General features: G+C 40.2%; 1 protein-coding gene across 4 annotated transcripts in view; it reads left to right on the top strand.

Annotated features, from left to right (window-relative positions):
- Drd3 (dopamine receptor D3) overlaps nucleotides 1–14,216 on the top strand; it is a 49,634-nt gene that overhangs the window by 30,995 nt on the left and 4,423 nt on the right. For 2 of the 4 annotated variants that reach the window (XM_010630075.2, XM_010630076.1), the window contains exons 4-8: nucleotides 533–675; nucleotides 7,908–8,104; nucleotides 9,224–9,301; nucleotides 12,204–12,549; nucleotides 13,709–14,210. In XM_010630075.2, the coding sequence (XP_010628377.1) occupies nucleotides 533–675; nucleotides 7,908–8,104; nucleotides 9,224–9,301; nucleotides 12,204–12,549; nucleotides 13,709–13,905 (961 nt within the window). In that variant the 3' untranslated portion in view covers nucleotides 13,906–14,210. Of the gene's footprint in view, nucleotides 1–532; nucleotides 676–7,907; nucleotides 8,105–9,223; nucleotides 9,302–12,203; nucleotides 12,550–13,708; nucleotides 14,211–14,216 lie in introns of those variants that run through there. The other 2 variants (XR_781391.2, XM_010630077.2) reach the window with 2 other exon arrangements.

Here is a 14,216-nt window from a genome sequence, read left to right as displayed (position 1 = left end):
TGGGGTCCTTGGGTCCTTCCTGGGTCTGTTGTCGCGCAGGCCGGGAGCTCGCGCGCACGCCGGGAGCTCGCGCGCACGCCCGGGGTAGGGTTTTTATTAGGATACAGCCAAGGAGTAAACCTCTTTGGGCACAGTTCTCCTGTTGTCTAGAAAACTGGGAAAAAGCAAAGGCACTCACACCAGCACCAGAGTCTTCAGAGTGAAGGGAGGTTACCGCAAGGCTGCTTGTGTGAGGCAATCAGGCAGAAGCTCCCCAGAAACCCAATGGTGCTTCAGTTTTTTTAAGAGTAGGAAAAATTTATTGAGGCATTTTTAACTCTTCCTGCCTTTGCTCATCCTTTTCAATGACTTCCTCATCTCTCTCAATCTTTCTACCATTTTTACATGAACACTTTTCTCTCTTTCTTCAGTTAAACATCTATTGCCTGCCAAAGTACCAACTTATCCTTTCTTGAATAACTTCTTCAACTTATCTTTTAAGCAATCCCCAGCCTGTCTCATCATGCCCATCCTCTCTTGCTTCCTCTTACAGGTACACCGCTGTGGTCATGCCAGTTCACTATCAACACGGCACAGGGCAGGGCTCTTGCCGGCGTGTAGCCCTCATGATTACTGCTGTCTGGGTACTAGCATTTGCTGTGTCCTGCCCTCTCCTCTTTGGCTTCAACACAACAGGTAACATCGACGATTTCCCATCCGTTGTCTCTGACATTCACGGCACACCTGAGTGCCTTTCGGTGATGCCCAACCCTGTTGTTTCTGACTCCAATCAGTATAATTTGAAATCAAATTAGGATGCTATGGACTGCAATGTTTTGGCCTAAAACATAGAGCACAACCTCACCAATTATTGGCACAAAGGTGAAGTTCTTCCTCAATTAATGAAAAGTTTGAGTCGCCCTCTTTTTTTTTCTCTTTATTTTTAAGTTAATTTTATTGGTACATTTTAGGTATACAATATGCTGATATTCATTATTAGGTTTTTGACCGTCTTTTGAAAGAAATGTCATTGTACTTATTTGAAGGAATGTAGTAGTTTAAAAAAACTAAGACTTATTGATAATTTAGGTGAGATTTGCTAATGAAAAGGTGCCAGTATATAACAGACCCACAATGCAAAAGGACATCATAAAAGTCCTGGAGTAGAATGCTTCTTTTTCCTCAATAAGAATATTCTGCAACAATGCATAAGATTCTAATAAGATTACTGACATTTAGAAATGGGAGGAAAGGAGCTAAAGATGTAGGGAAGGTGTGATACGTAGGGGAAGAACAAAAAGGGAAAAGAAAAAAATGTGAGAGAATGAAAAGATGAAAATAAAGTGTTTGTAGATGGGGAGGGGAGGAGGGGGTGAAGGGAGGGCAGAGGTAAGGGGAAAAAAAGATAATTTAGGTGAGATTTGCTAATGAAAAGGTGCCAGTATATAACAGACCCACAATGCAAAAGGACATCATAAAAGTCCTGGAGTAGAATGCTTCTTTTTCCTCAATAAGAAATATTTCTGAGGTGACTTTGAAATTAGTATAAAATTCCAAAATTACTGTCATATGTTTTTACATTTTTAATATGCAAAAATTTTGACTGCTATAGTAGGTACATAGTACATCTCCCACTGGATAGATGGATGGATGTGTGAACAATGTTTATATCTGTGTTGCTTGTGATTTTAAGTATATGACACCAACCCAAATTTACACGTTATATGGATCAGTGTCCCTATGTCTGTCCCATGTCCATCTTTTAGCTTCAGGAAATTCATATGTTGAAGGAAAGCTATTGGTAATATACACTAAGTATTTGCTAAGAGATAACTGAATGAGTAGAGTTCTGGTGTTCATTTGGATTTCTTATTTTGTCCATTCGGACTGATTAATTCAATTCCTACTATGTTCCAGACTTGTGAGTTTCTGTTTCATACATACTAATCACATAGCCATGTGCTTATGTATATGTAGATATTATATGAAACATATTGCACATATTTTGAGGTAGGCAAATCCTAACTTATAAATATTCTTCTAAGTGTCATGTCCTGTACAATGTTTTAGAAGTCAGAGCACATTTAGGAAGATAGAGGCCCTGCTTCCTTAAATAAACTACAGCGGACCCTCAAGTTACAGCTGGCCTGACATATGAACAACTTGGGTTAATTAGATTAATGGAAGATTCATCTGTTTCTTGTTATCTATAGCAAGTATCTAGGTAAACAACCAGATCTCAGCTGTATTGACTTACAACCAACTTGAGTTACAACCAGCCCTTGAAAACTGATTGAGTTTATAAGTCAAGGATCCACTGTACTTAACTTTTTAAAATTCAGTCTCCTTATTGTTAAATTTGGGAAAATACAGTGGGGTATAAATTCAAGCAAATTCAAATATATAAATTCAATCTATGTCTTTAGTTAGGAAATTTTCAATATTTATTTATTATTTATAGCCCCCTACACATAAGCTCGGTGACTTCATGTCCAAATTTACATGTTCTCAGGAGGTGTGGGGTGCAGGCCTGTAATCCCAGCACCCTCAGAGACTGAGTCAGGGAGCTCATGAATTGGAATGCACTTAGCAATTTAGCAAGACCCTGTCTCAAGTAAAAAAACAAAAATTTTAAAAAAGGCTGAGGACATAGCTCAGTGTGAAGGCCCTGAGTTCAATCCCTAGTACCACAAAAATTAAAATGAAATAACATGTTCCCTATGAACTCTATAACACATGACATTAATATATGTATCATATATCTTATTATTGTTCAAGGCTATAACAAAACCATGTAAGTCAATATGTGATGTAGGGGATTTTTCAAAGCAAATTTTAAGTCCGAATAATTGTTACTTTATTCATTGACTAGGATGTAACCCTCCCTGAAACTACATTCTACCTCCTTTCTACAGATTTTTTTCCAATTAAATCAGGATTATATTAGGATAGTATTCAAAGACATGCAGAGCACAAACTACCTACTCAGGGTCAGCCTTCTTTCTCTGCCACACTGAAGGTTAAGTAGCCAAGTTATCAACAAATATTTGCCTAGTTAACCTGGAGTGCTCCTGAAGTGTGATGCTGTTATCGTCTCTGCACTACTCTACACCACTGATTTTAAGTGAATGACATGTCCTACACACAAGCACACGTTCACACCACAAGACAGTACCCTCCAAAACTACTGACTGTGACATTAAAATGCCCTTCTTGGTGAGTGTCCCATGTGCTTATGGGTTAGTCAGGTAACTACATTGCCTTTGGCAACCTCGTTCCTATGCACAAATACATTCTAAGTGGGAATTTGTCACATAGGGAGCTCACGACCACTATGAGACCAATCTACTGCTTGCCAGCAGCGGGTCCTCACCAGCGTCTGCGTGGCCAAGTCTGGTCCTCCTTCCTCACGCTGGGAGGCTGGCGGGGCGGCTTACTCACTCTCACAGGAGCCCACATGCTCCCTGGGAACAGTCGAAACTGTCTCAAAATTTGACATTAGACAGAGTTCCCAGTTAATGTCAACATCTAAAGTGAAGAAGAATGATGAGCTAATTGCAGTGTTGTTGCCACCAGTGAGGTCATTAATGTTCCAGAAACAAAACTCAGGAAAATCTTTCCAAAAGAATTTTCAAATTTAGAACTGAGAAGGCAAAAAGGGCTTATAACTTAGCACATGTGCTCACTGCCCTCACCTCTTCTCCTCTCTCTTTCTCTCTCTCTCTTTCTCTCTCTCCTTCTCCCCCACACACACTATAGGGAACCCTCCAATTATGCATACATTATATCAAATGTCAGATTTATTGTAAGACCCCAATAGATATTAGCTGATAATATCATTATTGTTTATTAAAAGTTTTCTGTGCTTCAAAATTTAACTACACATCTGCTCCAAGGAAGCACTAAACTGCTGGGGTTTTGTTTTTGTTTTTGTTTTTTTGCACCGGGGATCAAACTCAGGACCTTGTACTTACTTGCAAGGCAGGCAGCAGAACCACTGAGCTAAATCCCCAGCCCCATAAACTGGTGGTTTTTGAAAGGGAGATCTGTTGAACACAGTTCGAGAAATTCGTGAGTGGAATTCAAGGCAGGGAAGCCCAGCCATCCTTCTCTGCCTCAGTCTGACCTTCCTACATAGCCTTGTTACCTTGTTAGATTTGAGTTTCTTCACCAACTCACCCACCTACAAGGAAATTCCATGTTCATTTGAAAACCCAATATAAATGACTTCTCTCTCAGCCACTTTTTCTACTTCTTCTGTGAAAAGTACAAGGGAAAAGGCCAATATTCTGCCAATACCAATATTTTGGAAATAGCTGGACTTTCACTAAGATGTAAAACCCACAAAAAAGAACTTTGTACCAGAGCTCTTCTTTTAAGGATGTGGGCTGCCACATAAAATTCTGAATTATTAGCATAAAATAGAGAGAACTTCAGTCCCTTCCAACTCAGAGTTGCTCCTAATTCCTGAGGAAAGGGCAACAGGAGGCAGATGTTGGGTTGCAAAGTGGTCCAAGCCTTGGGTCTGTGTAGCATTGTCCCAGATCCCAAAAAAGGCCTCGCAGCCTAGTCAAAGATCACAGCAATAGCCCCTAACAACAGCAAAGCATGGCACACTGACGCAAGAGGCCATCCTGAAGATCTCTGAGTAAGAAGCTCCATTCTTTCATTTCACAGACAAGAAAAATAACTAGCATCCAAATCCCTGCTAAAACCAGTTAGCTAATGTGTTATAAGAAAAGAATTCTAGAATGAATAAGCAATAGCTGGTGGCAAGAGTTTAAGAAATCTTCAAGGGATGAAAAACTTCAGGTTAAGGAAATCTCATCGGCTGGTTTGATTTTCCATTGAAAGTAAGAAATGGAGGAACGCTATTTATTTGATTTTAGCAACAGAATGTCTCCCTTGACTTTCAGAGCATTGAAGTCAGGGGAAGCTTGGCTGCTCAAAAAGTGAAAAGAATAGAAGCACACAGTTAAAAATAATAATAATGATCGCAGCTCATCCTAAAATTCATCAACATCTCCTGTCTTTAGAATCAAGTCGAGATCAAATCCTTTAATAAGTTTAAAGTTCATGAATCCTCCAGGTCAACCTTCTCTTGGCCTTGTTACGTACATCACCATGAGGCTATTTACATCACCATGAGGCTAAGTTCCCAAGTTAGGTCACAAAACGCCTTCTAGACCATTAGTAGTAGTGCTATTAGTGTTTTTATCACCAGCATAAAGTAGGCACTCCATAAAGGTTGGTCGAATAAGTAAGTAAATCAACCTTCATCCCTTCTTCCTTCAATGTTGAAATTAGTTGCAATAACCATCTCTAATATTAAAGAATGAGATTAGAGAAACTCTCATCCCACCTGGACTTTCTCATTATCTTCTTGCCCCAAGGTTCTTATTGCTTACATAAAATGTGGATTTGTACATTTGGCTCATTTGTCCATCATTCATGTATTCTTTCAGTAACTGCCATATATGCACAATATTGTTTTGGTGAGATCATCAAGGCGCCACATGTCCTGGAGAGGCCTCAACTTCCTGGAGGCCTCACTGCCCAAATTGCCTCTTCAGTATTGAATGGAGAAGCTCTCAAAATTGCTGCTGTTGGTGACTCTTCACTGCTTATACTTAGGCCAGGTCTGCTAGGGACTGGGGCAGAACCCCCTTGCATCATCAGGACCCCTTGCCAACATCATTCTGCTTTCTGTGCAGCCCCAAGCCCATGGGTTATGGGGAAATTCTGGGAGAGACTGCAAAATTTGATCAAAGGCAGGCAGTGGTTCACTTAAATGGAGAGGAAGGAAGGAGTAGCAGTATAAGCTTACTGGATATGAGGGCCCTTATTGATCAGCAATCCTAAAATAGCCTCTCTCTCTCTCTCTCTCTCTCTCCATCTCTGTCTCTCTCCCTCTCTCTTTTCTTTCAAAATGTAATAGAAAAATAACTGCTGCACATGATAAAACACCCATAAGATATAAAGAAATATGTACATATTGTTCCTCCTATCCCAGATTGCTAGTTCCCTCATCCCCTTCCCTAGAAGCAGATATTAATATTCTTGAAAGATAATGCCTGAAACAAGCACACCGATGCATCAAGCATGGGTGTGTGTGTCTGTCTGTCTGTCTGTGTGTGTGCAATCGTAACATAAATATCATCACACTGTACCCCTTCCAATGCTGGCTATTTAAAAGTAAATGAGTGCTTCCTCTTAAAAGAAAGCTTTATACTTCTGCACCTTTGAGCCTATCATAGGTAGGGTCTTGCTGACTCTTGAGATGTTTGCAAGCCATCTTTTTCCTATTGTCCTGATGCAAACTATTTGGTTGTTTTTTAATATTAATCTTTTCAGAAACCATGAACCAATCACCTTTCAAAAGCTTCAGCTCTGAATACACAACACTTTTGAGGAACATTTTAGACTTCAACCATAACAATAGCATTGTCATTAAAACACCTCACTGGTCACTGAGCATGTTCTTTTCATTTTAGTTTTTAGACATTGCTCCTTTCCCTTCCCTGCAAATGTTGTTCCCTACTATATATCTGTTTTCTAATTTCATCCCAAATGATATCTTTCCTTTTAAATTTCAAAAGTTCTGGGAGGTAAATAATAAATAATATAGTCAATAAATAATGACAATAGTTATTGTTCATTGTAACTAATTCTCACAATCATTGCACAAGAAATATTTTTATTTTTCTCTTATGGATAATGAAACAGGCTTTGTAGTTAGATAATTTGTCCAAGGTCACACAGATAATAAATGGGAGATCTGAATCTCTTATTTAGGATCATCTGGCCTCTTCCTAGCTCAGAAGACTAAGAGGCAAAATGAGGTATCCACATAACCTCTGGCTTTTCTCATCAGCTCACATCTGTTCAAGGCCAGATCTTTTGGGTTGGAGAATTCCCAACGAAGACTGAGCCAAGCATCCCAACAGTTTCCAACAGGGCAAAGATATGCTGTGTCACAGTGATAGAGGGAGATGAAGAGTCAAAAACATAAAACATTGGTTTAGAGTCAGACTAGCTAAAGGAATATTTCTTTTGGGTTGTGTGGCCTTGGACAACCTGTCTGAGTTCCCTTCTGCTTATCTGAGAAAAAACACAGTTACAACACCTGCAGGTAATTGTACAAAGCCATTGGCTCATAGCCTGGAAGACATTAGTTTGCATCCATTTCTCTTTCAAGATGGAGCAAGTTTCAAGCCATATCCAGGCAACTGGGAGAATTTCAATATCTGCTAGTAAGGAAGACAAAGCTATAGGCATCTCCTAAAGATGAGCGACAAGAGCCCTTCAGGACATGAGTCAGGTACAAGGACTTTTCTGAATTCACATTCACTACTGTGACAATTCTTACCAGCTCTCTTCCATCCCACCATTGCCTAGTGCAGGGATTCCTGGCAAGTACTTGCCTTCTACTTAGCCACCACCTGCCCCACACACAAGATTCAAGAGAAACTTCTTTTCATTACTTTCCAGCCATCCTTTCATGCCTCCACCCCAGCAGCCCCTTCTCTAGGGGCTACAACACTGCAGAAAGCCTCTGCCCTTCCCTCAGCCCCTCAGACTCACTTTTACAACTCATGGAAGGGCGGCTCATCTGTCTATCCAGACTGTTTGCCCTTTCAAGAGCAGACACCACATCTTATTCATCTTTGCAGCCCCAGTAAGAACATTGTCTGGCATGTAATCATTGGCAAAGTTTCTTTTTAGGTGAACTGTAAGAAAGACAAAGATGTATTAGCCTCCCATCCTCCAGAAGCTGACAGCATAAGTATCTGAGACTGCATGCCCCACCACACTCCATGGCATTTGGAGGTGGAAGCAACATGTGCCATATGGGCTGTGCTCCATGCTCCCTGCTGAGATCTAATATATGGAAACTGCATTATCTCCTCCCCTTCTCTCACCCACAGGGGACCCCAGCATCTGCTCTATCTCCAACCCTGATTTTGTAATCTACTCTTCAATAGTGTCTTTCTATGTGCCCTTTGGAGTGACTGTCCTCGTCTATGCCAGGATCTACATGGTGCTGAAACAAAGGAGAAGGAAACGGATCCTCACTCGACAGAACAGTCAATGCATCAGTGTCAGGCCTGACTTCCCTCAGCAAGTAAGCACCAAGGAGGGGACAGCAAGAAGATGGCTTCAGCCCCCAGCCTCCCTGTCTGTGTCCATCTTGACTGTCATGCTTCCACTGCCACTTGGGAGACACAGATCTGACACTTACTTTCTAATCTGGTAGTGTCTATCTATGCCTTAAAGGTAGGAAATCCAATCTTAAGAGTACATTGACAGAGAACATATCTTAGTTGGCTAGGAGTGTTTTTGGCTTGTTCTGTTTCCTTCAGAGCCTTTCATTGGTTCCAAATGGCCAGCCGTCCTACAAAGTGTGAGGTTTTATTTAATTTGATAGGGGGAGGGAGGTTAGTGTGGCAGTTGTACCCTGCTCTGCTGGTGAGTTCAAAGAATCAACGTTTTGCCTAAACCATTCATTCCAGGAATCACTAGCGAGCATCCACTGAAACCTTTTTTCCTTTCTGATTTGCTCATATGTCAAGAAACCGCCAGCTGGTGAAATAGTAGGAGTCTTTCTAGGCTCTGAAAAGGAAGGTTGCTGCCTCATCACTGACCTTCGATTGCTTCGGCTTTAGATCCTGCTTCTCACAGTGCCTGCCTGGCACGTGGTAGTTTACCCACAATGAACTCAGAGCATGAAAACTGATCACTTGTAATCTACTAGGGAAGAGACCATGGGAATATAATACAGCTTCCACCTTCATGGAGCTTAAATTCTACACAAATAAATCTCACCTCCACCCAAAGTCAATGAACAGCACAGAACTTAGGAGGATGCTTGCTATATGCAAGGTAAAGAGAGTAAGGCACCCAAATGTGAAGTGCTCTTAAAGTTATGAGAAAAGAAAGCCTGGGGTGCTCAGAGAAGGGCTTTGTAGACAGAGTGAATGTGAGTTTGATCTTGAAGGCTGACCAATTTAGCTGTCTAGATCAGTGTCTGATGACCTCAGTGAACTTCAAACTCTCAAAGCAGAAGTCCCAAGGCTTGGGTAAAACAAAACTACTCATCCTCATGCAGTCAGAGGACAGGACCCAAGGCTGAGGATGTGAATACAGTGCATTCAAAGCATTGTCAAGCTACATGGTTACATAAAAGACAGATCAACTATATAGAGTTTAACACACAGCTGACTTTCTCTTTCAACCCCTCTAGTCTTCCTGCCTGCGGCTGCACCCCATCCAACAGTTTTCAGTAAGGGCCAGATTTCCATCAGATGCCACGGGAAAAATGGTAAGTAGACTACGTTGTAGATCATAGCAAAAGAATAAGAGACCTTTGCTCAGATGCTGCTTTGTTTTATTTAACTCCCCTACCACTCCAAAATGGAATCTACTGTAGCTCTAACTGCAAACATTTGTGAAATGCAACAAGACCTGAGATTCTGCCTGATTAAACTTATATGCACACCTATGTTTAGAGCGGCACAGTTTGTAGTAGCTAAAACTTGGAAACAGCCCATTTGCCCATCAGTTGGAAACTGGATAAAGAAGATGTAGTTTTTCTATAAAATGGAATATTACTCAGCCATAAAGAATGAGAAATTAGATTCATTCATAGGAAAATGGATACATATTGAGGATATACTCCTAAGTGAAATAAATAAATCACACATGTGTAAATACCGAATAGTTTCTCTGGTGTGAATAAACTATAATAGTACATAAGATCCTAATGATATAATGGACAATGTGAAATTGGAAGAAAGGGGCTAAAGGTGTAGGGAAAGTGGGAAGGGTAGGGGAAAGCTAATAAGGGAAAAGAAAAAAATATGAGAAAACGAAAAAATGGAAATGAAGTGTTTGTAAAGGGAGAGGAGAGGAGGGGTGAAGGTAGGGCAGGGACAAGGGGGAAAAATGAGAAACAAGACCTGTCATGTACAGGCACAAGATCCCAATAATGAATGTAACTGTACTGTATATCTAAAATGTACCAATAATGTCAATGAGGAAAAAAAATAAATTAAACTGCAAAAGCTGTAATGAAGTGTAACTCTTTCCAGTTTCTGAACAGTTAATTAACCATGCATACATAGGCTTTATGCAGCAACAAGAGGCTCTTGGTGCCACTTAAAGTTGCCTATGGCATATCTGAGATCTGAAGAGACTCCAAGGCCAAAGGAAAAGTGTAGACTACAAAAGAGAGACTAAAGAATTGAGAGGCTGCTTTGCTGCCACGACTAAGAATTAACTCCTGTTCTACCATCTGGGAGTAGAGGTCTTTCCCAGCCAGCGATTCCAAAGAGCAATCCAGTGTTTGCTTCTAAGAGGGATGGGGGTAGTGATGAGGACTTCCACAGAGAGCAAAAAAATGGTAAGCTTAGAAGAGCCACTTGCCCCCTATAGGACTGAATATCTACAACTGTCAAACAGAAACACAACGTTCCCCAGTTTTACAATTCATAAGTACTCCTAAGAATTTTTCCCCAGTCTCCTACTTTCAGAACTAATACATTAGAAGTTAAATATTGTCATCTGTAGATCAGTATGTGCCAGCTTACTCATAAACATAATCTTGGTTATAAGTTGTCAAAACAATATTGTTTATTAATTATTAAGTAATCCCATGAAAGTGAAAACAAAAATTTTTTTTCATCTGTGTTGTCCTAGAATCCCTAAAACTACCACAGTAAAGCACAGTTTTAATAACACCAAATCACTTAAAATCCTTTTGCATTCACTCATTTCTTCAGCAGTGCCTCTGAGTGTGCTCATTGCATCAGTCCTGTGTATCCAGAAGCCTGTGATTCTTGGAACTAAGGAAAGAGAAACAAGGGATTCTGGGTGCTGATATTAACTAACTTATGTAGAAAAGGAATTTATGGAACCTGGTCAGGCTGCACACAGACTGAGAAGGCTGAAGAACAGCTGCAGAAATGTTCATGCCTCAGGAGTAATCTGGTTAGAAGACAGGGAACACTGGCTGCTGCATTTCACCACACTTAGATGAATTCTGCTCTGCCTGCTCCTCTAGTTTCAGTACTGAGTCTCAGACATGAATCAGTTCATATGCCAGAGCTCGAGCTGCCTGGGCAGACATGGGAGAGGGGGACTGTGGACCAAATACCAACCTGTTATTGCTTCAGTAAGGGAGCTGAGAAGTCCCACCTCCTATTCAAGATTGACACAAATGCCTAACCCCTCAAAAATCGAAAGAAATTCAAATGTTGGACCTACACATGTCTGCTTCTCCCCTTAGCGAAATACCAGAAGATTTCACATCTCATTTTCTACTCTCAGAAGTTGTTCATCACAAACTCATTTTTTCCATTTATTTTGTGTTTTACAAATAAGGCTCAGAATATTAAATTAACTTGCTAAGGAATTATATGTACTAAGCAGAAAGCTGAGGTGAAAATTCTGGATCTTCCTTTTTTGTTTGTTTGTTTACATTGTAAAACTTTCTATTACAGAAAATTTCAAAAGCAAAAAAGTGGAGAGACAAATATAACAAAACACCCTAGTCATCATCAGTTACTTTCAGCAATTATCAACTTGGGGCCAATCATTTCATCTACATTCACACCTACATTCAGATACCCCCCACTGGATTATTATGAAGCAAATCTCAGATATGTTATTTCTCCTGAAAATATTTCTGTAAGATCCTCTAAAGGATATTAAATCTTTCATAAAACACATAATGCCAATACCACATCACATTAAAAAAAATAGTAATAGCTCTCTAATGTCATTAAATACCCAATGAACATTCAAATTTTTCCAATTGTCATATAAGTTTTTATGATTAGTTTGCTTGAATCAAAATGCAAGGTAAACCCTATATTTTGCAACTGGCAGGTGTTGTTGTTGTTGTTACAATTTAATTGTTGAAAAATGGCATCATTTATAGTTTCCCACATTGCAAAATTTGCTACCTGCATCGCAGTAGTATCATTTATCAAGTTCCTCTGCAAAGTCAGGTCACTCTAGCTCAGAAAGATCAGACTACAATGCCCCCGCCAAGGTATTGCTCTGATTATCTAATGTTCCATGTGTAGTAGGTGCTTTGGAGTTATATAGTAAAAAATGTTTCATTTGATAACTTTCCAGTCTCGCCATTCTCTCAGTTGCTTCTTCTGTAGGTTTCACACAACGGTCTCCTATTCCTTCTGTGCACTTTCTTTCCTTTTAAGGAACACACAGGAGATAAACAATACCCCCGGAAATGTGAGAACCATCTCTTTTCACACCCACAGCCCCTTTCTCCCAGCCAAGCACACACAGAGCTGAAACGCTACTACAGTATCTGCCAAGGTACCACCTTGCGGCGACCAAGCTTCCAAGAAGAAGAAGGAGAACTGAAAAAGGAGGAGAGGACTCAGAACTCCCTGAGCCCCACCATGGCACCCAAGCTCAGTTTAGAGGTTCGAAAACTCAGTAATGGCAGGCTATCAACATCCCTGAAACTGGGTTCCTTGCAGCCTCGGGGGGTGCCACTTCGAGAGAAGAAGGCAACCCAGATGGTGGCCATTGTACTTGGTAAGTTTGAGTTGGTGTGAGTTGGTTAGTCGGAGCTGATAATAGATGTTAGAGTAGCCACATTTAACAGAAATTAGAAATTCAAGGACTATAATATTTATAAAATATTTATGATACAACTAAGAAGATTTTGTATTAACACTGGTGTAAATTCAAAAAACATAGTTGAAATTTATGAAGCTAAACAAGCCATCTAATTGAGCCGTATTTTGCCATCATATGGAATTATATTGTATAAATCAAATCATGATTGAATAAAATATATGTATGTTGGATATTTAATAAATGTTTAATCATTTTAAAATATTAAGTGAAAATAAGGATGTAAAACCCTACTGTCATATAATGTGATAACATCTAGGTTATTTTATTTTAATTTTTTTTTTTTTTTTTTTTTTTTTTTTTGGTACTGGGGATTGAACTCCAGTCCTTGCGCTTGCAAGGCAGACCACCGAACCGCTGAGCTAAATCCCCGGCCCTAGGTTATTTTAAATACAGAGAAAAAAAGAGTTGGAAAGAAATTCACCAAGATGTCAAAAGTGATTGTCTTTCAGTGGTGGCTGGTTATTGTGCGTCTTTTTACTTTTGAGTATTTACCAAGTTTTCCATTATGCATACAAACAAGCCTAAATTTTATAGTAAAAGAGTATAAACATTTTTAAACAAAGAAATTATAGTTTGATGTTATCAGTGTTATGTAGAGTTAAGGAAAGCAATTCATACTGGTGAGCATCATGTTCTCACATATGAAGGACTTTAGTATCTCTTCAGCAGCAGGACCTCTGCCAGTTATGTGTGTGATGCCTCTGTCCCTATCAGAGCCTAGGACCATGTCTTGCATAGGCAAGCACTGAATAAGTGCCTGAACTATCTGAGGAGAAATGACTTGTAAAAACCACCCAAAGGCTAAAATAGAAAGTTGGTATAGAAACAAAGGCCTGAAGTGAATCAAAGACATCAGCATGCAGTTTTCTCATCTAAACAGAAAGAGAAATGTGGCTGATCACACTTAATCACAGTTATTGGAAAAAAATAAATGGGTGTATTAAATTTTCAGCATAGTGTCTGACATAAAACAGACAGCCATAGGTCATTTTCACGTTATTACCAAAGAGAAAATAAACTCCTTACGTGCTTTCTCTCTTCCTTTGAAACCCAGGGGCCTTCATTGTCTGCTGGATGCCCTTCTTCTTGATCCACGTTCTTAACACCCACTGCCAAGCATGCCACGTGTCCCCAGAGCTTTACAGAGCCACTACATGGCTGGGCTACGTGAACAGTGCCCTCAACCCTGTGATTTATACCACCTTCAATGTAGAGTTCCGCAAAGCCTTCCTCAAGATCCTGTCTTGCTGAAGGAGGAAAGGAGGCCTCATACCAACCTCGAGCTGCCAGGCTGTTGTGCCCCCTGGCCAGGCCTGCTCACAAAGACTGAAATGTCCTTTGGCGTGTGGTACAAAGAGTCCTGGAACCAGATGTCCCTGCATGGCAGGTGTGACCAGCTGTTTCCTACAAAATAGAATGTTCTACCTCCCCGGCTAGCATCTGACTTCATTCTGACAATCAAAGGGTTGAGAGCCCTTAAAAGATAAGCAATAATTCAGAAAGAAGCTGATAAAACATGACTCTTCACAACACACACACACACACACACACACACACACACA

This window comes from Fukomys damarensis, unplaced genomic scaffold, assembly GCF_012274545.1.
Source record: "Fukomys damarensis isolate Sample0158 unplaced genomic scaffold, DMR_v1.0_HiC HiC_scaffold_24, whole genome shotgun sequence".
Classification (NCBI taxonomy): domain Eukaryota; kingdom Metazoa; phylum Chordata; class Mammalia; order Rodentia; family Bathyergidae; genus Fukomys; species Fukomys damarensis.
Note: the sequence above shows the minus strand (reverse complement) of the source record. Positions and strands in the feature narration are given on the sequence as shown.